The sequence below is a fragment of the Lichenostomus cassidix genome, chromosome W (assembly GCF_008360975.1).
Source record: "Lichenostomus cassidix isolate B80296 chromosome W, HeHo_3.0, whole genome shotgun sequence".
NCBI lineage: Eukaryota > Metazoa > Chordata > Aves > Passeriformes > Meliphagidae > Lichenostomus > Lichenostomus cassidix.
Window position 1 is genome coordinate 7563781 of NC_139510.1, and position 25493 is coordinate 7589273.

At 41.7% G+C, this 25493-nt stretch overlaps 1 protein-coding gene across 1 annotated transcript in view; it reads right to left on the reverse strand.

The window, feature by feature from the left end:
* The window catches only part of LOC146425424 (F-BAR domain only protein 2-like), a 148282-nt gene that overhangs the window by 25827 nt on the left and 96962 nt on the right, over window positions 1-25493 (reverse strand). The window contains exons 11-16 of the mRNA XM_085041582.1: window positions 20302-20326; window positions 14463-14520; window positions 9716-9891; window positions 8701-8725; window positions 7918-7960; window positions 7160-7254 (exon numbers count right to left, since the gene is read on the reverse strand). Of these exons, the coding sequence (XP_084897708.1) occupies window positions 7160-7254; window positions 7918-7960; window positions 8701-8725; window positions 9716-9891; window positions 14463-14520; window positions 20302-20326 (422 nt within the window). The remainder of the gene's footprint in view (window positions 1-7159; window positions 7255-7917; window positions 7961-8700; window positions 8726-9715; window positions 9892-14462; window positions 14521-20301; window positions 20327-25493) is intronic.

The following is a 25493-nucleotide window of genomic DNA, read 5'->3' on the forward strand; positions in this document are numbered from 1 at the left end:
ACATTAAGTGGTCTGCTGCAGTACCACAGGTATTCAGTGAGTTATGGCCCACTTGCCCAAAGGCACTTTTCCTCTGCCATATAAGTATGCAGCATTACCACAATATCATCCACGCTTCAAAACACTGTGTGTTAAAAAGAAAAAGTTTCAAATCAGAATTAACTTTATTTAATCTGAAAACATCTATACATTCCTATTTCTACAAAAGCAAAGCTCTCAACATTTAAGAAAAAGCAATGCTTTTAATGAAATAGTTTGATTTTTTCCTATTTCAAGCTGAACATTTATTTCATTGTCCTAACTTTAAATGAAGATGATACTAACAAGCATTTTAATATATTTTTAGAAAGAATCATGTAATCATTTAGGTTGAAAAAGACCTCCAAGATGATCAAGTCCACCACTAAACCATGTCCCCAAGTGCCATAGCTACACAGCTTTTAAATCCCTCCAGGGATAATGACTCCAGCATGGCCTGAGCAGCCTGTTCCAATGCTTGAGAACCCTTCCAGTGAATAATTTTCCTAATATCCAACCTAAACCTCCCCTGGTGCAAATTGAGGCCATTTCTTCTCATCCTGGGAGAAGAGACCAACCCCCACCAGATCCCTCTATGGAGCCTTTCTACCCTCCAGCAAATCAACACTCCCACCCAACTTGGTGTCATCTGAAAACTTGTCCAAATCATCAATAGAGATATTAAACAAACTAGCCCCAATACTGGGCCCTGGGGAACCCCACGAGTGACCAGCTGCCATCCGGACATAGCACCCTTCACCACCAGCAAGGAGTGCACCTGTCCAAGCCATGGGCTGCAGCTTCTGCAAGAGAATGCCATGGGAAACAGTATCAAAGGCTAAAGTCTAGGTAGACCACATCACAGAATCACAGAATCACCGGATTGGAAGAGATCTTCAAGATCACCAAGTCCAACCCATGCCCTAACATCACCTCAACTAAACCATGGCACTGAGTGCCACATCCAACCTTTTTTTAAACACATCCAGGGATGGTGACTCCACCACCTCCCCGGGCAGACAATTCCAGAACTTTATCACTCTTTCAGTAAAAACTTTTTCCTAACATCCAACTTAAATTTCCCTTGGTGCAGCTTGAGACTGTGTCCTCTTGTTCTGTCAGTTGCTGCCTGGAAAAAAGAGACCAACCCCCACCTGACCACAACCACTCTTCAGGTAGTTGTAGAGAGTGAAAAGGTCTCTTCTGAGTCTTCTTTTCTCAGGCTAAACAACCCCAGCTCCCTTGGTCGTTCCTCATAGGGCTTGTGTTCTGAGCCCTTCACCGGCCTCATCGCCCTCCTTTGGATACATTCGAGCATCTCAACGTCCTTCCTGAACTGAGGGGCCCAGAACTGGACACAGTACTCAAGGTGCGGCCTCACCAGTGCCGAGTACAGGGGAAGAATGACTTCCCTGGTCCTGCTGGCCACACTATTTCTAATACAGGCCAGGATGCCATTGGCCTTTTTGGCCACCTGGGCACACTGCTGGCTCATATTCAGTCAGCTGTCAACTGGTACCCCCGGGTCCCTTTCTGCCTGAGCACTGTCCAGCCACACTGTCCCCAGCCTGTAGTGTTGCGGGGAGTTATTGTGGCCAAAATACAGGACTCGGCACTTGGACTTGTTAAACTTCATCTTATTGGACTCTGCCCATCCATCCAATCGTTCCAGGTCTCTTTGTGGTGCCCTCCTACCTTCCAACAGATCGACACATGCTCCCAACTTAGAGTCATCTGCAAATTTACTAATGGTAGATTCAATACCCTCATCCATGTTGTCAATAAAAATATTAAACAAAACTGGCCCCACCACAGATCCCTGAGGGACACCACTAGTGACTGGCCGCCAACTGGATGCGGCATCATTCACCACCACTCTCTGGGCCCGGCCATCCAGCCAGTTCTTAACCCAGTGAAGAGTGCACCTGTCCAAGCTGTGAGCTGCCAGCTTTTCCAGGAGTTTACTGTGGGAAACGGTGCCAAAGGCCTTGCTGAAGTCCAAATAGACAACATCCACAGCCTTTCCCGCATCCACCAGGCAGGTCACCTGGTCATAAAAGGAGATCAGGTTGGTCAAACACGACCTACCCCTCCTAAACCCATGCTGGCTGGGTTTAAACACCCGGCCATCCTGTAAGTGCTGTGTGATGGCACTCAAAACTGCTCCATGACTTTACTGGGTACCGAGGTTAGACTGACTGACCTATAATTTCCGGGATCCTCCTTCCTACCCTTCTTGTAAATGGGTGTCACATTGGCCAGCTTCCAGTCATCTGAAACCTCACCAGTGAGCCAAGACTGTTGGTAAATGATGGAGAGCGGCTTTGCAAGGTCTTCTGCCAGCTCCCTCGTCGCCCTGAGATGGATCCCATCTGGTCCCATAGATTTATGAACATCCAGGCGGCTCAGCAGTTCTCTAACTGCTTCCTCCTGGATAACAGGGAGACCATCCTGCTCCCTGACACCATCTACCGGAGCGGGAGGGCAGCTGTCCTGAGGACAAACCGTCTTTCTGATAAAGACTGAGGCAAAGAAGGCGTTAAACACCTCCGCCTTCTCCCCATCTGTGGTCACTAAATTCCCTTCCACATCCAGTAGAGAACCGAGATGGTTCTTATCCTTCCTTTTGCCATTAGCATATTTGTAAAAACATTTTTCATTATCCTTCACAAAAGTTGCCAATTTAAGTTCTAACTGAGCTTTGGACTCTCTAATTTTTTTCCTACATGCCCTAATGACCCCCTTAAATATTTCCTGAGATACCTGACCCTCCTTCCAAAGATGATACATCCTCTTTTTATTCCTTAGTTCCTTCATAAGCTCATTGCCCATCCAGGCTGGACGTTTACCTCGTCGACTAATCTTTCAGCACATGGGAATGGTCTGTTCCTGTGCCCTCAAGATCTCTGTTTTGAAGCACGCCCATCCTTCCCGAACTCCTTTGTTTTTAAGGGCTGCTTCCCGAGGAACTCTCTGAATAAGTCTCCTGAATAGGCCAAAATCTGCCCTCCGGAAGTCTAATGGGAAAGTTTTATTGATGCCTCTCCTGATTTCACCAAATATTGAAAACTCTATAATTTCATGATCACTACACCCTAGATGACCTCCAACCACCACATTTCCCACCGGCCCATCTCTATTAGCAAATGGCAGGTCTAGCATAGTCCCTCCCCTGGTGGGCTCGCTCAGCAACTGTGACAAGAAGTTGCCTTCCGCACGCTCTAAGAACCTCCTAGACTGCCTCCTCTCTGCTGTGTTAAGTTCTCGGCAGACGTCTGGTAGGTTAAAGTCACCTACAAGAACAAGGGTTGGTGATCCTGAAACATCCTCCAGCTGCTTGTAGAATAAATTATCTACCTCTTCTTCCTGATTGGGTGGTTAATAACAGACCCAGCAGGATGTCAGCCTTATTGGCCTTCCCCTTAATCCTTACCCATAGGCATTCAACTTCATCATCATTAGTTTCAATTTCCATGGCATCAAAAGCCTCCCTAATATAAAGGGCCACCCCTCCACCTCTTCTCCCTCTCCTGTCTCTTCTGAAGAGCTTGTAGCCATCCAGTGCAGCGCTCCAGTTATGTGAGTCATCCCACCACATTTCCGTGATGGCGACTACATCACAGCGTTGCTGCTGTACAATGGCTTCCAGCTCCTCTTGTTTGTTACCCATGCTGCATGCATTAGTATACATGCACTTCAGCTGGGCTGCTAATTTCACCCCTGACTCTGGCTTACCACCCTTGGGCTTGCTTCTGGAGAGCCTAGTTGCATCCTCTTCCCCCTTGGAACCTAGTTTAAAGCCCTCTCAATGAATTCTGCCAGTTCATGGGCTAAAATCCTTTTGCCCTTAACAGATAGATGGAGCCCATCTGGCTCCACTGGGCCAAGTGCTGTGAAAATTGCCCCATAATCAAAAAACCCAAAATTTTGCTGATGACACTGACCCTTGAGCCACTTGTTGATAATGTGGGCTCTCCTGTTCCTTTCATCGTTTGTCTCTGCCACCGAAGGGACTGAGCAAAACACTATTTGTGCTCCTGCCCTATCAACCACTCGACCCAGTGCCCTGAAGTCCCTTTTATAGTGCTCTTCTTTTCGATTTAATCACTGCCAGCCTGGAGTATCAGCAGTGGGTAATAATCGGAGGGCTGAATCAGCCCAGGAAGTCTCTCTGTAATATCCCATACCCGGGCCCCAGGGAGGCGATGGATCTACCTGTGGAATGGGTCTGGTTGACATACAGGGCCCTCTGTTCCCCTCAGAAGAGAGTTGCCTACCACAACTACCCTTCTTTTCTTTATAATGCTAGAGGTAATAATCCATCTGACAGGCAAAGTAGAATTGGGAGGTTCACTGGACAGATTATTTTCTTCTATGTCATCTGGCTGACCCTCCTCATCCAGGGCCTCATGCCTATTCTTAAGTGGCACCTGGGTAGGCAATGGGGGTCGGGAGGAATTTTTATTACCTCCCCAAATAGGAACCCATTTCCACTCCCCTTCATCCACCAGGTGTCCTCCTATTGCCTGACAGTAGGAGGCATGGGAGTCCTGTGACTCCTGGGGGGCTTCTCTCAAGGATGAAAGGTTGAAGCTCCACCAGTCTTTCACTTTCTCTAATGCTTCTTAGTCTTTCTACTTCCTCCTTAAGCTCAACCACCAGAGAAAGGAGATCGTTCACCTGTTCACACCTCAGATAGGCATCTTTTACAACATCCCCTGGTATTACTGACAAGCCCAAACACTCCTCACAGGAAGGGGTCTGGACAGACACATCCTTCTTGGAGGGTTCTGTTTGGCTAGGTACGCTTTTACTAGCTGTAGCTTTTGATGGTGTAAAGACCATTACTGAAAAAAAACAACTCCAACCAACCAAATCTCAACACTAAAACAAACTAAAAACCCCACTAGCAAGAGGATACCTGCAACCCGGCCTGCTTGCCCTGCCTGTGCGAACTGCCTTGCAAACTGCCCTCAGAGACATGCCACGCCCCTGTTTGCCCCCTCCTGTATGCCATGCTCCCTAGAGCCCTCATTTAATCACACCACCGCTGGCTGGAGGAAACCCCGCTCTACACCTGTGTGGGAGCGAAGCACCCACCTGCTCAGCCCTCGTTTAATCACACCCATGTTTAAGCACATCCCCAGCCTTTTCTTCATCCACCAGGTGGGCCACCTGGTCATAGAAGGAGATCAGGTTAGTCAAGCAGGTCCTGCCTTTCCTAAACCCATGCTGGCTGGGCCTGATCCCCATGTTGTCCTGCACCTGTCACATGATGGCACTCAAGATGATCTGCTCCAAAACTTTCCCCAATACCGAGGTCAGAGTGACAGGCCTGTAGTTTCCTGGATCCTCCTTCCAGCCCTTCTTGTAGATGGGCGTCACATTTACTAAATTCCAGTTAACTGGGACCTCCCTGGTTCACCAGGACTGCTGATAAATAATTGAAAGTCACTCAGTGAGCATTTCAACCAGCTCCCTTAGTACTCCTGGGTGGATCTCATCCTGCCCCATAGACTTGTGTGTGTTTAACTGGTGTAGCAGGTCACTGACCATTTCCCTGTAGATTATAGGAGCTTCATTCTGCTCCACATCCCTGTCTTCCAGCTCAGGGGGTGGGTACCCTGAGAACAATTGGTCTTACTATTACATATATACATATATATAAAATATTTATCCTTAAATATGTTACAAATATGGATTGAGTAGCCAATAATCTTATCTGAATACCTAAGTGAAGAAGAGACAATCTAATGAATTCCATAAGCTACATTTGTTATAAAACATAACTTTTAAGGAATATGAAGTGGAGGAATAAGTTGCACTTAAAACCCTAACAGTTACATAGCAGTTGGTCACTACTAAGAGGACATTACTAAAGCCAAGAAGAATTAGCACTAGTTGAATATAATTCTCCGATTGATATATTGTATTCTGTCTCACTCTTCTTCAATCTGTGTGAGCAGGTACAGATGAAAACAGAAAGCCATGACTGTGAACAGAGAATCTATAATAATTTTTGGAAAAGGAATACCCAGCTAAAAGAAACAGTGACCACTGCCTTTCTCATGCACATGGGAGGACAAGAGTCTCTACCATAAGACAGTAGGGATTGGAAAATAGACATGCAGTAGGCAGACTGAAGAGAACTATGAAACAGAGTGTCTGCTACTGTTAGCAAATAGTAGATTCCACCTTGAATCCCCTGAGATAATCAACATAAATAATTTAATTGAATACTTTTAGCAAGCAGGTTTTAACAGCACCATCTGTTTTTGTTTCGGTATCTCATTGTTTCTTAACTAGTTTCTCAACATCTCCTGCTCTCAGTCTCTTCAACACATGTAGCCACTTAGATGCTATTTTGCCTCCCTCTCCCTTACTGCCTTTTGAATGTAAAAATCAATATTGCCTATTTCTGTAAACTTCCCCCCCCTCCCCCAGACCAAGTTCCAGGAAAGCCTGCCAGTATCCTTCCCACACTAATATACTCCAAAAACACGCACCCAAAATTCACACACAGTTTCAGACCCTTCCCCTCCACCTCCCATACCCCTCAGCCCACCCTCTTCCTCCTAATACACCTACTCTCAGGTGGTGCCAGGAACTCCCCCTTAATTCCAGACTCAGTCCTGCCATTTTTCTCCCACGCACATCTAACAGATTCATGGTTTCCTACAGGAAACAAGTTCACCAGAGCAAAGCTCCACAGTGGCTTTGTTCTGCATAGGTCAACAGGCTTTCATGGAAAGAAGAAACCCATGACTATTCACAGTGCAAATTCAGCATCTCAGGTGCTGTGACAGCCTCCACTTCATTTACCAACTTTGTAAAAATAGGATTCTATTCTTCCTCCAGCATAGATGATGATCATTCTTTGTAATGAGAGAATGAGAGAAAAAAGACAAAAGCAAGATATAATTTTCCCAAGGTTTCTAGTGTTCCCTCTTCCCCCTTGCACCTTATCTTGAACACCTGGCATTCTGCACTCCAAGTTGTGTATACTCATAACATAGGATAGTGCTTTACAAAATTCTTTCATTTCAATAGTCAAAGCACATGTCCTTGCAATGATAAAAAAGCAACAACAGAACATCCCAAAGAATATGCAGAAAACATTTTGTACTATCAAATATTTTACCTAAAGAGGATGAAGATACCAAGGAGGCTGAAGATGATGATTCAAGAGAACTGCTAAAGAGTGGATCCCATGTCAGAAGGTCACTGTTTCCCTTTCTATAGTAAGCGTTACAATTAGAATATTAATGAAAGATGTATATACTCATAATAATACAATTACAACTTTGGTAATTCATATTCTGTATTAGTTTGTCTTTGCATTTAAAAATTAAAAGTACTTACAAATTGTAGGTCAAGGAACTGATTTACACATAAGGAAACAATTCAAACTGATAATTGGTGGGAGTTTGTGTGTGGATATATTTCATAATGTCAGTAAATTATTTTCATTTTCAACAAGGCATACATCTACAAATCAATTTGCTTCAGTATATACATAAATGAGCAATGTATAAAGACCTATCCAAATTTGGGACTTGTAATCTTAAACACTTTACAGTGGAACAGCATAAATATGATGGAAACTAAATTTGTCTTATTTAAAACCGGAAATTTTTATCAAAGCCAATATTTTGTAGTCACATAATTACAAATATCAATTGAGACAGATCAGTATAGAGCAAACACATTAGAAGGGGAAAATGAGTGGATAGAAATCTCCATTGTTAAGTAATTACTCATTAACTCTCACAATGCAATAAGCACCTGGCTTAAAATAGCAGCCAACTGATATTTCCAATGAGTCCCAGTGTCTTAGATCAAAATAAGACCAAATTCCCCCCAAATTATACTTGATATAATTTTAATAGTTGAACTTACTCATTAGCTGGAGTAGAAAGCTTTGATTTTGCTAGCTCTTCACCTAAGGAAAACACATAGCATTATCACCACTCTAAAATAAAAATCTTTCAGCTTCATTATTTATATTATCTCTGATAAATTCAGATACTCCTGAAATACCTTCTAAAAGGAGAGGACTAAACAGACCAATGCATTTCAGGAAGAAGTGCTGGTCACTTGAAATTTTTTCCCTAAATTATACTGTTTACATCAGTATTATTCTTCAGGAAACCTGGCTTGGTTTCCCACTAAGAAAAACACTGGAGACTAATTCTCTGTCCTCTATCTCCATAGCCATATTTTATGTTTTTGGCTATAAAACAGAGAGAGAGTACTTTGCTATTTTGTGGGTGATAGTAAATATGTGCAGATGGAAGGGTTTTAACAACTTACTCAAGAGTAATTTCTATAGATATTTCCCCATACACACTTTGGCTCTTGGACTTGTTTGTCATCACTGTCACAGACATACTCATCTGTTTCCCAGAACAAGGAACATCTGAGTATACAAAAAAAAGAGGTCTTTGGCTGGCTTCTACTAGCTGCTTTGAAATTTTGACCAAATAACTTATTTTGTCCATTGAATTTATTGTGAGTAGTTGAAAAGCAAATATCATGAACGTACCTAGAACTGACAAGAGAATTTTTTATTCTACTTGAAATACAAATAGTTAATAAGTTTATTTCTTCAATTAAAAAAAAAATTATGCCATGTTAAAAAAACTAATGTAAATAGACTAAAAGTTAAACATTCACACTTACTAGATGCATTTCGATTCGTTTGTGCCTGAAACAGAAAAGAATAAATTCTTTTACTAACTGTCAAATAAAACATTTAATAGTTCCAGGGTTCTTATTTCCACTCAACTTTCCATGTGTTATTTTGTTTTGAATGGCAGGAAGACCATTTTGGAGCTTGCAGAAGACCAGAACATAAGCCAGGACAGAGCAACTAGTGCATACCCACCACACACAGAAAAGGCAGGAATGAAGGCTGAAGAGCTGACAAAGGCAACAGTACGACTAAACCCTTTGGCAGGCTGGGCCAGTAAAATTAAACAGCTTTTATATCACATGGTATGTCTGAAAGGTAAGAATATAAATATTCCTAAGGTTTTCCCAATAACTTTCTCACATATCACATTTACTTGGTTTTCATCTAAAAACGTGAATAAAAAGTCATTCTGTACTTACCGAACTGTGTTTCTGCTTTAAAATATGGGGAGGGGAAAAGAAAAAAATAATTATTAATATTTTAATATTAATAATTTTTTCCTTAAAATCAGAGCCATCTATATTGTGATGTGAATACTGTACTAGCATACTTTAACACTATTTATTTGCAATATCATCCCACAGTATAAAGGATCATTCTGTGGTTTGACAGCATACATACAATAAAGCTGCAATTTAAAAGTTATATGTATCCACATTATATGATCTGGTTTTAAGGTTTGTATATTACTGAATATGAATTAGTAAACTATGTTAAAAGCCATGCTCAGCTAACTCCATATGTATTCAAATGTCTTGTGGCGGCAATAGCAGAAGGACAAGGGCTAAGCACTCCTAAGACTCAAAGTAAAGTTAAAATCTGAGAAGGGGGAATTACTTAGCATCAAATTGCAATAAAGGATATCAAAGACGACCTAGTGCACAAGAAAAAAATCATTGAACTTGAATCTAGAATAAATTATGAACAGCAAAATATATGTAACACTAAAGATTCCTTACCACTTCTCTACTCATTAAAAATACAAGGAACAAAATTACTTACAGACATTGCTGGAGAAAGAGCAATGTTCCCAATAGATACTTTTAATTCATCCAAGGAAGGCATGGTATATTGAGAGCTATTATTTGATTGGACAGGTTTTATTTCTACATGGAACCTCCTGGGTTCATCATCTTCAGAGTCAGAATCACTGGATGAATAGAAATTGTTCTTTTTGGTATGTTTTTCTCAGTTAAGGTAGAAATATTTCAAATTCATCTCTCTACTGTGTTTCACAATTATTCTCTACAAAATGGTCATATTAAGTAAACACCACAGATAAACAATGCTGCCTAAGGGCTTTGTGCACTTATACAGTGTGTTGGTTTTGCTGGGCTCAGTTTTTGCTAGTGGGGGGAGGGCCACAATGATGGCTCCTGTGTGAACATTCTGGAAGCTTTAACCATGTCCAGCAGAGCCAATCTCTGATGGCTCTGAAGATGATGGACATACCGCTGGCCAAGGCTGGGCCAATTAGAGATGTTGGTTACACCTCTGTGATGACATATTTAAGAAGAAATCAAAACAATGTGCCCACGCACTTCTTTTTAGCCAGAGAAGGAGGAGGAGGTGAGAATATGTGAAGGGAAAACAACATTGAGACACCAAGATCAGTGGAAAAGGTAAGGGAGGAGGTGCTCCTGGCACCAGAGCTGAGATTCCTCTGCAGGCCGTGGTGAAGACCATGGCGAAGCAGGTTGTCCCCCTGCAGCCCATGGGGTCCACAGGGGATGCAGAGATCCACTCACAGCCCGTGGGGAGGTGCCCACACCAGAGTGGGTGGATGCCTGGAGGAGGCTGTGATCCAGTGAGAGTCCCAGTGGAGAGAGAGGCCTTGCTCCCGAGATGGAACAGCCTGGCCTTGGAGGTCTGCACCCCATGGACTAGGGGCCCATGTCGCAGCAGTTTTGGGAGGACTGTCTGCCCATGGGGGAAGCTCACGTTGCAGCAGGTTCAGGCAGGCTGCTGTTCGTGAGATTTGGACTCACACTGGAGAAGTTCCCAGAGAACTGTCTCCTGTGGGAGGGACCCCATGGCAAAGTAGAACACAACTTCTCTCCCTGAGCAGCAGAAGATCTCAGTGATGGACTGACCAAATCCCCATACCCTGTCCCTCTCTGCTGCTGCTGGGAAGGAGGGAGGAGGGTGAGCGGAGAAACAGTGTCTTTAAGGGCTTTATTTTACTTCTCATTAGCCTCCTCTGACTCTGTGTTAGCAATAAATCACAGTGCAACTTTAAGTTTCATCCTGTTTTGCCCTCAATGCCTCTTGTCCCGGTTCCTTATCTCAACTCATGAGCCCTTTGTGTGTTAACTTTTTTCCTCTCCTCTGCACTCCTCTGCCCGGCTGTGGCAGGGGAGAGCGAAGAGAGTAGATGTTGTAGGTGCCTGGCATTTGGCCAGGGTCAAACCATGACATACAGACACTTCAATTATATCCACTGTTCAAAATACACAACTCAGAGTTAAAATTTAGTTTTTACATTCCATTCATCTTCATAACAGTATTCTGTTATCCAAGACACAATATTATTGAATGGAACTGTACATTTGAAAGTATCGAGATAAATGATTCTACAGTAGCCACATTTCTGTATATTAAATTTAGGATTTCCAAGATACAATGAAGGATCCTAATGCATACATGAAAAATGTATGCACTGTAGAAATCCTTTTAAACCAAGTGAGGAAAAGTCCGAGCCTTTCTAATTAGCAATGAAATGCCCATCTCTCCTTATTACAGAGAGAAGAGCAGAGTTTAGTGCTGTGTGGGTGTGACCAAGCTGTTATTCTACACCATCTACATCATCACTGGGGGCTTGGTTTTGGCAGAAAAAGCCAGAACATATAACTGGAAGTGCTCCATCTTGCTTTTCTCTCTCCAGAGAAGGGACTGTCAGCATCGAATTTGCAGATCCCGTCCTCTGTGGCCTGCCAGTCCCCCATCCGTTCTGCCAGGACGCTTTTGCAGGACGTGATGCTGAGGAGCGGCGGCAGGGCCACTCCCAGTTTTGGTGCTGAAGGGACAGCTCAGAGGCGCGGCTGAACCCAGTGGGGCAGGGCGGAGCAGAGACGGCACCCCAGCAGGCCCATTTTTTCCCCCACAGCACGATGGAGAGTTAGAGGTGGTAGCGCAAGCAACTGCGCAGGACTGAGCTCAGTGGAGCAGCTGCACAACCCCTACTTGGACAACCTAGCTTCTGGGGGGTTTCTTTGTCCTTGTTTTTTGTTGTTTTCAGGCTGGGGGAGGGGAAACGTTAGCTGGGGGAGTTCCCCCGCCATCTTGCCTTTGTTTCTCGATGACCATGTGACACAGTGCGCAGGAACGGTTGTCATAATGCCTTTGTCTGGGGAAACCACATGTACGCATAGTACAGGGAGAGTCCACCATCCTGCTTTTCTGTTCCAGATGGTCGATACCTTTTTGTGGGTAAAACACCTTCTCTTTTTTGTATACTTTCACTATTAATATTGCTGTTGTTATTGTGCGTGTCTTTTTCTATTGCTTTATGCTTTTAGTAAATCGTTATTTCAACCCATAATCTCTCTTTCTGTCCCTCCCTTACCAGAAGGGGTGGGGGTAGGAGAGTGTCTTTTTTTTAATTCCCTGCTGGTGTTATAACCAGCATGCCATGGTACTTGTAGCAAGCATAATAGTAGAGGAACGAGGAGCCTCCATTACTTGCCTTTTTTTGCAGAGGCACTGAAAATTTTGCAACAAAGGATGCCAGTTACACGGAAGGACACACGGTAAACTAAACCCCATCAGTCACTTAAAGCACTGTCATCCTTGCAAAAAAAAGGAATCAGAATGACAACTCAGCCCTCAAAACAAGCAAAATATATAGATGAATTTAGCCTTGGTTCTTTATATGGACAGCAACTGCACTCAACAAAAGCTCTGAAAGGCCTATGCTTAGTCTGAAAAGATGCAGCTGTTTTGTCAAGAAACAAGTTGAAATTTTTCTTTTGCTGAAAGATAAGTATCTTGCCACCTAGCGGAAGCATGAATATTCTATACCTCACTTCTGTTATTTTCACTTGGAAGTATGACATCCATTTGAACAAAATCTCTTGAAAATACTCCCTGACAAAGATTAAACCCCTGAACCCTAAAGACATTCCAAATCCAATTCAACTGAAAAAACCCCCTGAGATGTGGTGAGGAAAAAGTCAAATGTCTTCATCTTACAGGCTATCTGCCCCACAAAATGGATCACAACTGGAAAAGCAAATTTTAAAAGACAAGTGATTTTTCATTTCACCAAAAGATTTCTTGTCTTGAAAGTTATCACCGAATTTCAATATTAATTTCCCAAATCAGGTGGCTCTTGTAAGGTGGCATGAGCTGGTCAATGAGGTATTAAGTCTATTAAACAGTTACTGACAGAAATCAGTTTAGACCTGAATGCCATGAACTGAAAGGTCAGTCAGCAATTTTTAGGATGAGTGTTTTTTCAACACTTAAGACTGGCCTTATTAACACTGACTACCGTTATGGTAAAATAATGTCCTCCAACAAATCATCTCAGTAGTTCCCATCAAAAGAATAAATATCAACTCTTGGAGGCTAAGGCAGGAAAAGAGGAAGGAAAATGATGACTTTGTGAATCTGTTCAAGATTTTCAGAAGCTGAAGTACTACCTGGCTGACAGGAATTGCAAACCACTGAGCTTTTCCACTGGATCTATGGCTTTTTCCATTGCTTCATGACAAAAAGAATAATGGATAAAAGGAAATTCAGGTGAATCCTTTAAAAAGCATGACCGTTATTCACTCCTGCTTCCATTTCATAAAAACTGTAAAGCGTGAAATAATGCACCCCTCCAGAACTGAATAATAGTCTTTTGCTTTTATACCTATTATGCAAAGAAGAGATAGCATGAATTATTTTTATCAGTACAGGAACCTTCACTGGGGGCAACAGAGGCATATTTGGCAAAGGTGATGAGAACAGAGAAGCTATGATGATGGAGTGGCCCACTTTAAGGTGCTCTCAACTGATTAAAAGTTTTCACAATTTAAAGTAATTGCAAAGTGTAAATTTAACTTTTATTTTATCTGTAGTCCCCTGAAAAATCAGTGAATACACCTCCAAAAATTAGCTACCTTGCTAGCATATTAAGTTTGCTTAGATCTTCAACAGTTTTTCCTAGCTCTTAAGTAGAGCTTCCCTCTGTTTCTGATGGAAGAAAAAAAAGAGGAAATTCATTTAAAAAAAGACTCATAACAAAAATCTGTTTTATCATTAAAAATACAATAAAAGCTATAAACACCAATTAGAAACAGCATGATACTTGATTAATTAACAGAAATTCTATTTCTAGTCTGCTGGATATTCCAATCTTTTTAACAGTGTTATTAAAAAGTGGGAAAGGCACAGATATACAACAAAAAGCCATTCAGTATGCTTAAAAGAGTTAACAAGCTGTACTTTACATACTCTCTGAAAGCTTTTCATGGAAAAAGATCTGCATGGTTACCTTAAAGTTTTTGTTGTGGATTTTTTTACTGTCAGACAAAAGTTCTTCTCCTAAAGTTCCTCAGACATCTGATTTAACCTTTAACATTTACACACATAAAATCTAAACTAGAAAAAATTTTGTGCATTTTGCAGACACTTTGAACATAAGACTACAAGCTTGCAACATAAGCATGTCATTTATCTTCCTTGACTTAACACTTTAATGAATACTTCCCCTCCCCAAATAACAACAGGAAATAACTTGGCACAATAATAGCAAAAAGGATATCCTGTGATGCTTCTGGTTTAATGCTGTATCCTTCATCATCTACATCAGGAATGTTCTAAAAAAAACCCCAAAAAATTATGGTATTGAGAAATAACTTAAAATATATGCTGTTCTTACATCAGTCTGAATTTTATATTATTGACAAATACAAATTTGATTAAAACCTCATGAAAATCCCTGTTATGCATTAATAATTATTACAATTTTCTCAAGTTATTCTCTATAGTTCAGAAGTAGTGTGACAGATATCCCAGGAACACAATGCAACAAAACAGTCTCCAAATTTCCTATGAAAACTGGCAAGTTTTAATGCATCTGCTTTTACTGGTATTCTATCATAAAGGCCAGAAATCAACAGATGCATTTTAACTTTACAAATGAGTGTTAAATAAGCCTATAATACTTTTATCCCCAAACATTTTCCTAATTTCTAATTCTAATTCTTTCAGCTAAGCTGATACAAGGGAATCAGAAGTTAAGAGATAACTTGTCAGAAACTGCTCACCACACAGTATATCTACTGACTTAGCATTCATTGTGTTTGCCAAACAAGGACTGTGATACTCTGGAACTTCCACGCTGGCAAAAAAACCAAATTTGTTGTTCTGGCCTTTGGATGGAGAGAAGGTCAGTGAAAAAGACCTTCTGCAAAGACCCCTCCATAAAACAGAACTACACAGGCGCAAGGATACAAAAATGACTTTTGAACTCATTATAATACGAAGCGGGGATAGGTTATGCATATGTATAAGCGTATTGGGAAACTCTATGAATTTGTAACATGTAACCACATATATACTGAGCTATACGGGACTGACGGCACACATGTCTTTGGAGGGCTACCTCCCATGTGTCCGGCGCTGCAATAAACATACCGGCTTTACAACTTAAAATTATATAGGTTGTGAAGTTTTGTCTCTTTCTTACATCAAAGCCACTAAGGCTTTGATGGCGAGGAGCATAACCTTTTCTAAATACTAGTCAGTACTTTAATAAGTGAATAAAAACATTCCAGATTATACAGGTTGCAACTTCCACTCTCCCCCTTGAAAAGACAGCAAGCCTGTACTGTTACTTTAGCAAAGAATATCCACATTAATTAAAAGGCATGGGTGAATCTTTAAATACAAGTGCTCAAAATCAGGTTCCAGAGTTTTTGTTTGCACATCTCCAGCACTGTCCTGGAGTTTTAAAGCTAATAAGCACCTGGGAACTTCAAACTAGTTCAGTTTTTCAGTTCTTGTAGGCAATTAAATATTAACTGAAGAGAATTATGTTTAAAATAATTTTGAATTCTTAGCTAAGCACTTAGTTTGATAAAAATGCTTTGGGAGAAAAAGAAACAAATCATTAATATGATCATCTAAATTTCAAAAATGTGCAAAACCCCACAATTTTGTATATTATATATAAAGGGGTATACTTGGATACACAGATACTTTTCCCATTCAAAACAGAAAAATAAAATCCCACTCATGACTTTGCATGCATAGTCTATATGAACTGCTGAGATGCTACAGTAAGTTTATTATAAAAAACACCTCAGATGTCTTCAAAATTTCTCTAGTTATAATTTTTTTATGAAAATGGCAAAGGGTAGAAGGAATACTTAATGTACCTTTGAAATTACAACAACAAATTGTGTCACATACAAGTAAAATGGTATTTTAAAGCCTTATCTTACAAGTTAAGTAGTAATTTCAAAAGAATTTTTTTCAACTTTGAACAGTTGGACAGTTCCGCTTTCTGAAACATTAAAACTTTATTTGCTAATGTCCTAGGTTGCAATATAGATGTATTTAAGTATTCTATTACCACCAGCTGTGGGCCATTAGCTGTTATCACCTGCTAATGACCCACTCCGGATGACAGGCAATGGGCCATCAGAGACCCACCGCATGACTCATGGACTTATCTCATCCATTGTGGGATGCTCTGCCCAGGAGGGAGGAGCCAGGTGTTCCCACCTGGATATAACCTGGCCTTGGAACTGCCTAAGCTAGCCCTGTCTACTGGGTTCCCAGAGGACAAGAGCTACCACTGGACCTTCAGCTGGAGACCAGACCTTCACAGGATCACTGCTTGAACTGAACTACTTCAGTTGGACTGCTACCACCACCCTAACAGGGTGTCAGGTTGTATCTGACTTTGTCAGTGCTTTTCCTTGTATTATTTCACTTATTTTACTTTCAACCTTGACTTGTGATCTCCCACTGGTTTGTTTTCAAACCAATACAGCTAATCTACATTTTGTAACAGCAGTAGAAGACACAGCCCTTCAGGTGAGATATATAATCACAAATCTCATATTGATGAAGGCATTTACATTTACTTGACTAATTCTTGCTCCCTTCTTCATACTCCTACAAAGACAGAACTATACGTTATATGGTGAATCACAGTGCATCTTTTAAGTACCAGACACACAATACAGACAAGACTTGATTTGCCTATGCATTGGATTTGCATGGCCTGGTTTTGGTATTGGGAGGGGCTACAGGGGTGGCTTCTGTGAGAAGCTGCTAGAAGCTTCTTCCATGTCTGGTAAAACCAATCCCTGGTAGCTTCAAAGATGGACGTGCCACTGATCAAGGCTGGGCCAATTAGAAATGGTGGTAACGCCTCTGTGATAACATATATAAGAAGAAAGAAAAAAAATATTGCACAGTTGTAATTCCAGCCAGAGAAGAGCAGAGTGAGAACATGTGAGAAAAACAACTATACAGACGCCAAGGTCAGTGAAGAAGGAAGGGGAGGAGGTGCTCCAGGTGCCGGAGCTGGCATTCCTCTGCATCCTGTGGGTGAAGACCATGGTGAAGCAGGTTGTCCCCCTGCAGCCCATGAAGATCAATGAGGATGCAGAGATCCACCCGCAGCCCATGGAGGAGCTCCACACCAGAGCAGGTGGATGCCTGAGAGGAGGTTGTGACCCTGTGGGAGGCCTGTGGAGAGAGAAGCCCTTGCCAGAGCAGCCTGTCCTTGAAGGACTGCACCCCGTGAAAGAGTGACCCATGCTGCAGCAGTTTGGGGAGGACTGTTGCCCATGGGATGGACTCATGTTGAAGCAGTTTGCAGAGAGCTGTTGTTAGTGAGATGGACTCATGATGGAGAAGTTCACGGAGGACTGTGTCCCATGGGAGGGACCCCATGGTGCAGCAGGGGAAGGACTCCTCTCCCTGAGCAGCGGGAGAAACCACAGGTGATGAACTGACCATAACCCCCATTCCCTGTCTCCCTGCGCCATTGGGAGGAGGTAGAGCTGGGAAAGAGGGAGGGGTGAGGGGAAGGTGTTTTTAGGGTTTTATTTTACTTTTCATAATTCTGTTCTGATTTTGTTAGTAATAAATACAATTCATATCTCTAATTAAAGCTTGTTTTGCCTGTGACAGTATTCGATGAGTGATCTCTCACAGTCCTTATCTCAAGCCATGAACCCTTCGTTATATTTTCTCTCTCCTGTCTGGCTATGGAGGGGAGCGATAGAGTGTCTTTGGTGGGTGCATGGCATCCAGCCAGCATCAACCCACTACAGCCTACTGTGCTGAATGGAGAGAAAAACCCCACAACCTTCTTGTACATACATGTCATTTTTGAACTTCAACACAGAGGAAGATGAGATGATCTTTGCAAATTTTGGGTTACTGTAAGAAGTAATTATTAATATGATTTGGAATGAAGGTCTAGCTCCCTACCCAAACATGTTATTTGTAGTATTTGCAGTAAAAATAAGCTCAATATGGATGTGACTTGAACTCTTTAGAAGTCACTGGAAAGGCTGACTTCCTCCAAAGAAGGTTTCACATTCTCAGACATTCTATCAAGCAATTAAACATATAACAGTAAACCCCACAGTTTTCCCTATGTTTGCAGATGTAATGCAACACATTATTGATTAAGGTATTATATAGTTTTAAATATACATAAAATCTGTTGGGTTTATAACTCTGTCTTCGAATTAGTATGTTCTAAAAACTTTCTGGGGTGAACAATTTTTTAAAGAAATAAAACATAAAGACATAATAAACAAAGTAAAACTGTCTATACAAAAAGCATGAGGACTGAGCATTCTATTCCTAAAACTTATTTTTAGAGTTTCAGTCAATACTTTGACTCAGTTTCCTTGTTCTGTTCCATCTGGCATCCAAAAAGCAATGGAAGAAACCACACCATAACCATGCTATATTAAGACTGAAAAATGAATCAGAATAGAAATCTTAAATTAAAAGACAAGAAAAATGAAAAACATTTGAAATGGTACCTTCTAGAAGAGCATTTTCTAGAGGATTTAGAAGGTCTTTTTTCAACCATATACAAATTACATCTAGACAGAACAATTAAATTATCATATGGTGTGCCTCATGCAGTCAGAAAGAATGTCAGACACATTTACAGTTGAATTTGTTGATTTTTTTTTTAAATCTAGAGAGTAAAATAAGCAAGGAAGAAAATAAACACTGCACATCAAACCAATGTATGTTTCACTCCAATGACTCAACCTGAACTGTCAAAAGACATTATTCCTGTGAAAAAAAACCTGATAATGTTAGAGATTATTCTAAAGTTGCTTTGCTTTAAACATACCTAACAATTGTGCTCCAAGTCAAGATGACTTTGTATAGGATAAAATAACTGCCTTAAATGACGCTTATAAGGCTTTTCATGCACATAGAGTTCTATTATGTGGCAAAACTTAGTTTTTCTTATTTAGAAGAATGGAAAACAAATTTCTCAAAATAAGTTTTAATATTAGATAGTAAAACTCCCAGATATTAAATGCAAAGAAAAATATACACAAAACGGGTGAGCTTGTAAACTTAAATTATTTAATATAATTGACATCTAAATAAATGAACTGAAAACAAAATCAGTCCACAAAAAGTCACATAAATAATTCTGTAAATGATTCCCTACTATAGCTATAGGGAGCTGCAATCTCTGTTACATATAATTCAAGACAACATACATGCTTAATTAAAAAGAAAATGCCCAATTAAGGAAATAAAAAAGCATCAACACATGAATTTCATTTGCAACTGTCACTTATTTTAATTTAATAAATAAAATTCAAAGACTCATCACAGATCAAACTGAGAGCAATGAAAAACAGACCATGAATAAAGTGCACTGAGATACTGCATTTAAAGTCATATTTAAAAATGTATATTCCTACACACTATTGCCAGCAATCACGCAGAACCCCATTATTAGAAGGGTTCTCCAAAGAGACAGTTGTAAGCAGAGAACATGATGATGCAAAGCTTGTGGCTAGCACAGGTTTTTCTCATGAGAATTTTCTTGTGTTTTGTAAATAAAGATAAAGTTTGGATGTCATTGGAACAGTGTCCCAGTACTTGGACGGTGCAGGCCTGGCCAATCAGGCCTGGGGGAAGGCTTCTGACCGACCAATCTGGGTGACTTTTGAATACTCTATATATATGATGAAATCAAAACAATAAAGGTCATTCCTTCTTGCCACTGAGAACTGGTGCCTTCATTACTCTGCTAGCTGCTCAACAGCGACACAAAGCTCAGTCCTTTGAACCTTTTTCTTACTTAAAATCGATTAGTCAAGCAATCTATACTATTAATTTGCAAAACAAGCAAATGATTGCAAAAAAACCACCTTGTTTAAAACTTAAGATTGTTAAGAAATATAAACATATTACTGATGCATATTTGTATATACTGCTATAGACTATGTTCTGAACAAAATTAACACTTCAACTATGCTATCAAAATATTAAATCCTCTATCCTGTATATAAGTCAAGTTAAAACAGATTGTAGTGTGTGACAATGTTACCACATGCATTTGTGTTGGAAACAAGTCTACTTACAACTGAGTCTGTATCTGGAAACACCCTATAAGAAAACCAAACAAAAAACATTTATAAAATGCACAAATTATTTCAGTCATACAGCTCTTGTAACTTCCTTTAATAATTTCAGTTCATTTGAAATATTGCATTTGACCCATTTACCTTTCAAACTCTCTTAAAATTTTCGGTAACATAGAATCATAGAATGGTTTGGGTTGGAAGGGACTTTAAAGATCATCTAGTTCCAACCCCCCTGCCATGGGCAGGGACAAGTTTCACTAGACCACGTTGCTCAGAGCCCCATCCAACCTGGCTTTGAACATTTCCAGGGATGGGGCAACCACAACTTCTCTGGGCAACCTGTGCCAGTGTCGCACCACCTTCACAGTAAAGAATTTCTTCCTAATATCCAATCAAAACCTACCTTTTTTCAATTTAAAGCCATTCCTCCTTGTCCTGTCACTATCTGCACTTGCAAAAAGTCCCTCTCCCTCCTTTCTATAAGCTCCCATCTAGTACTGAAAGGCTCCAATTAGGTCACCCTGAAGCTTTCTCTTCTTCAGGCTGAACAATCCCAACACTCTCAGCCTTTCCTCATAGGAGAGGTGCTCCATCCCTCTAATCATCTTGGTGGCCTCCTCTGGGCTTGCTTCAATAGGTCCATGTCCTTCCTGTGCTGGGAACCCCAGAGTTGGATGCAGTTCTCCAGGTGGGGTCTCACCAGAGCAGAGTAGAGGGGCAGAATCACCTCCCTTGTCCGGCTGACCAGGCTGTTTTGTATGCAGCCCAGGATATGATTGCCTTTCTGGGCTGCAAGTGCACATTGCGGGCTCATGTCCAGCTTCTCATCCACCAGCACCCAAGTCCTTCTCAGCAGGGCTGCTCTCAATCTGTTCATCCCCCAACCTGTATTGATACCAGGAATTGCCCTGACCCAGGCGCAGCACCTTGCACTTGGCTTGTTGAGGTTACCACATTCAACTGAATGACATTTAAATAAAAGAAGATGAAAGTTTATGCTAAAAACACTGCAGAAGAAAAAATCAAAGTAAATGCTAAACAGCACAAATCACATCATGTTGGAAAAAAAATAATCAAGGGAAGCCCATAGTATCACACTTTATTTTGGATAAATATACTTTATGAGTCAGGTTTCTAGGGATGATGTGCATAATAAATAAGTCACCAATCCTAATGAAATAGTCCACACCCAATTGTAAAACATTTTGGACAATAACGAGTTCTTTAAGTGAGAATGAAATTCCAAAAGAGAGAAGATCTGAATCCCATTGAGAATAGTCCTAATTGCTTTGAGTTTACCAAGCACAATTGCAGTCAAGCACCACAAGGTGCTGGGAAAAATAATAGAATACTCTCTTTGGAAACAAATAATTCCAAGATATGGCCTTACAGAAGTAATAGATTCAGATCGGGGACCACACTTTATATCTAAGATTACAAGAGCTGTATCTGAGGCGCTCGGAATTGCCTGGGAATACCACACCCCTTGGCACCCTCAAAGTTCGGGCAAGGTAGAAAGAATAAATGGAAAAATAAAAAAGCAACTAACTAAATTAATGCTAGAAACAAAAATGAGTTGGACTAAATGTTTACCATTAGCATTATTAAACATTAGAACTCAACCCCGTACAGACATAGGGATCTCCTCATATGAAATGTTATATGGAATGCCATTTAATTTAGAAATGCCTGAAGACCACCCGGCCATATCAGATTTCCATCTACAATCCTATATAACCAGCCTAGAAAACCGAAGGGAAAAACTCCGTAAGAAGAGACTGGTGGTTCAACGACCACCCCTGTGGCTACCTATCCACTCATTCCACCCTGGAGATGAAGTTTTAATAAAATCTTGGAAAGAAACATCTTTAACCCCTCAATGGGAAGGACCATATGTTGTGTTGATTACCACAGAATCATCGGTCCGGACAGCGGAGAGAGAATGGACCCACGCTAGCCGAGTGAAGAAGTTCAACAGAGACCCCACCTGGAGAGTGGTGGAACAACCACAGGACTTAAAAATTAGGCTTAAGAAATCCTAGCCTGCCTGTGCATGAATCCTATAACTGTATACTTGAGAAACCACGATTTATTGCTTGGAGAATATGTTAATAATTATATTGTTAAGTGCAACATCCATAATTGTAATTGCTACCCTTTTGCTTGCTTTATATGTAAGGTGTGCCAGGAATGATAGTGGGCCCATTGCAAGGGGGGGGGACCTCCTAAGGGAATTTGCCGAATGTGTTAGTGATGGGACATATATGCATTTGGGATACACCAAGAACTGTATTATTACCACTCAAATGAACCCGCACCAATGGTGGCAAACATCACCGGCGGGGAGTGCAGAAAAGCCTTGGTCTATTTGCCTTGTGGTGACCTCATGGTTGAACATGTCAACCGGGACAGCTACAAGAAAAGATCCTTTGTACCTGAGACCCCTGAAAAAAATCCTTGCTGCCGAGAAGAATTCCATCCCCATGACTCGCTGCAACCGAGCCGACAGGCGAGGCAGAGGGATATATACAGCCAGTGGGGTGAACATACCTGGGACTATGAAAAGATCTGGTATGAGCTGCCCCAAATCGAGAAGGAACCTGAAACAGGCACCACTGTATAAAGCTAAAAAGGGGACCAAGGCAGGGTCTAAACAAACTAAAAGAATTCAAAAAGCACTGGGACCCCCATCTTCCTACCACACCTATATCTTGCTTTTCGCTGGACGTTAAGACAGTGGGACAGCCAAACCCTAATCCAAACCCGACTCGGACCGGGACAAATCAGTTTTAATGCATCCCTTTGTGCTTTAGCTCCTATAGAACCTTGTATGCTTGAAGGTAAAGGTTGGTATTTTTGCCCTAGTGCAAACCCCGGAAAGGGATATTGCAACCACCCAAATTCTTATTACTGTGCTTATTGGGGATGCGAAACCATAGCTTACCCCTGGCTCCCAGATGGAGACAAACATATTAAAGTTGGGTGGGGACCTTACGGTTGTAATCCACCTGACTATAGTAGCCAGATTGGAAGGAGGGGAGCAGGGCCCAAAGTAACCTGTAAATGGTTATACATAAATATAACACAACCCCAAGATCCTACATGGCTACTAGGCAAGACCTGGGGTATAAGGTACTGGGAATCAGGAACCAACAGAGGTGGTCTTATCTATCTATATAAAAAAGGAACCTCTCCCCAATGACCCCGAACCAGTGGGACCAAACCGGGTCATAATAGACATGATAAATACTGAAGCAGATGGATTAGGCATAGACCATGAGGAAAGTACCACCATATCCAAAACTGAAATACCCCCAACCCCCTCGGGAGAAATAACTGATGAATTATGGAGACTTATGGTAGCCAGCTATAAGGTCCTAAATAAAACACACCCAGAATTAACAGACCACTGCTGGCTATGCTATAACACCAGACCACCCTTCTATGAAGCTATGGGGACGATTGAAAAAGCTAGAAGGGTAAATGGGAGCAACCCTGCTCAATGTCTGTGGAAATCTGGCAAAAGAACAAAATCTGGTATCACATTAGCGCAGGTATCAGGAGAAGGAAGGTGCATAGGAAAAATCCCATCTTATAAAATGCACCTATGTAAAGTAACAATGCAAGCCCAAAAACCAAAAGAGCCGGCAGATTGGCTAATACCAGCTAAAAATGCTAAATGGGTATGTGCAAGTGTAGGGGTAACTCCCTGTATTCCCTTAAAGGAGTTTAATCAATCAGACTATTGCATACAAGTAGTAATAGTGCCAAGAATCACCTACCACCCAGGTGATTACATATATGACCACCATTCGGTCCCAGGGCACCACCTCATAAAAAGAGAACCTATTACAGCTATAACTATCGCAACCCTATTAGCATTAGGCACAGCAGGAGCAGGCACAGGTATAGCCTCCCTTGTAAAACAAGACACAGAATTTGCCAATTTGCGAGAAACCGTAGATGAAGATATAGCCAAAATTGAAAGTTCTATTAGTGCCTTAGAAACATCATTGAAGTCCCTATCTGAAATGGTGCTCCAAAATAGGAGAGGATTAGAGCTCCTACTAGCCCAAGAAGGAGGACTGTGCGTTGCCCTAAAAGAAGAATGTTGTGTTTATGCAGACCATACAGGAGTTGTTGGAGATGCAATGTCTGAGCTCCGGAAAGAACTGGATAAGCGAAAAAGAGAGAGAGAGAGTCGACAGAGCTGGTATGAACGCTGGTTCAATACCTCCCCATGGCTAACGACTCTACTCTCCACACTAGCAGGGCCCCTAGTAGTAATTGTACTAACTCTGACTTTTGGACCATGCATTTTTAACAGGCTGATAGCTATAGATAAAGGAAGACTGGAAGCGGCGCATTTAATGTTAGTTAGAGCAAAATATGAAAGCATACCTGGAACAACAAGAGAGTGAGATGGAAGAAGAGTTCATCTTAAGCCGTGAAGCATTAAGGCGATTCTGCGAACAAAATGGAGATACAGAGAGAGGGGAATTGTGATGGAAATACACAAAATCGCAAGAGAGAGGATAAGGGGCCCCAACACATCCTGTTAAGGCATCCTGTTTGTCCACAGAATCGAATAGAAAGGGGAGGGAGACCCCCACCCTGCACATCCTGTATCCTGTATTTGTTGGGAGTGGGCTGTTATAGAATCATCGCTTGGGAGGGAAAAAAGGGGGGGGGGGTATTGTGGTAATAGCTGCAAGTTCCCCACACCCCTTTCTTAACGACCGTACTTGTCACCTATTGTCCTACCTTCCCTACTCCACATAGTCCTAGCCGCGCCCCCAGTTTTCCCTATTGGTTCCTGTACCCTAACCCCACGTGGCCCTGGCCACTCCCTCGGGTTTCCCCTATTGGTTCCTGTACTCCTAACTCCGCCCCTGTACCTCCCCTGTGCCCAGAGGTCACTGGGCCTGTGTGCTGTCCCTGCCCCTCTCTGTTTCCCTATAAAACCCCTTACCCTCCGCCATCTTGCCGTCTATGCTCCACGTGTGTTTATGCTCCACATGTGGCTGTGCATGTGAGGCCTTCGCCCTCGAGGCATCTCTGCCTCGGGGAGGTCGTTGGCCTCTGCTGCACCATGCGAATAAACATCTTCCACGGACACAACGCATAGACCCTCCTCGCCTCCTTTATCATCGCCGGTTGTGGAAGCAGATGAACCAGAGCTAGCCTTA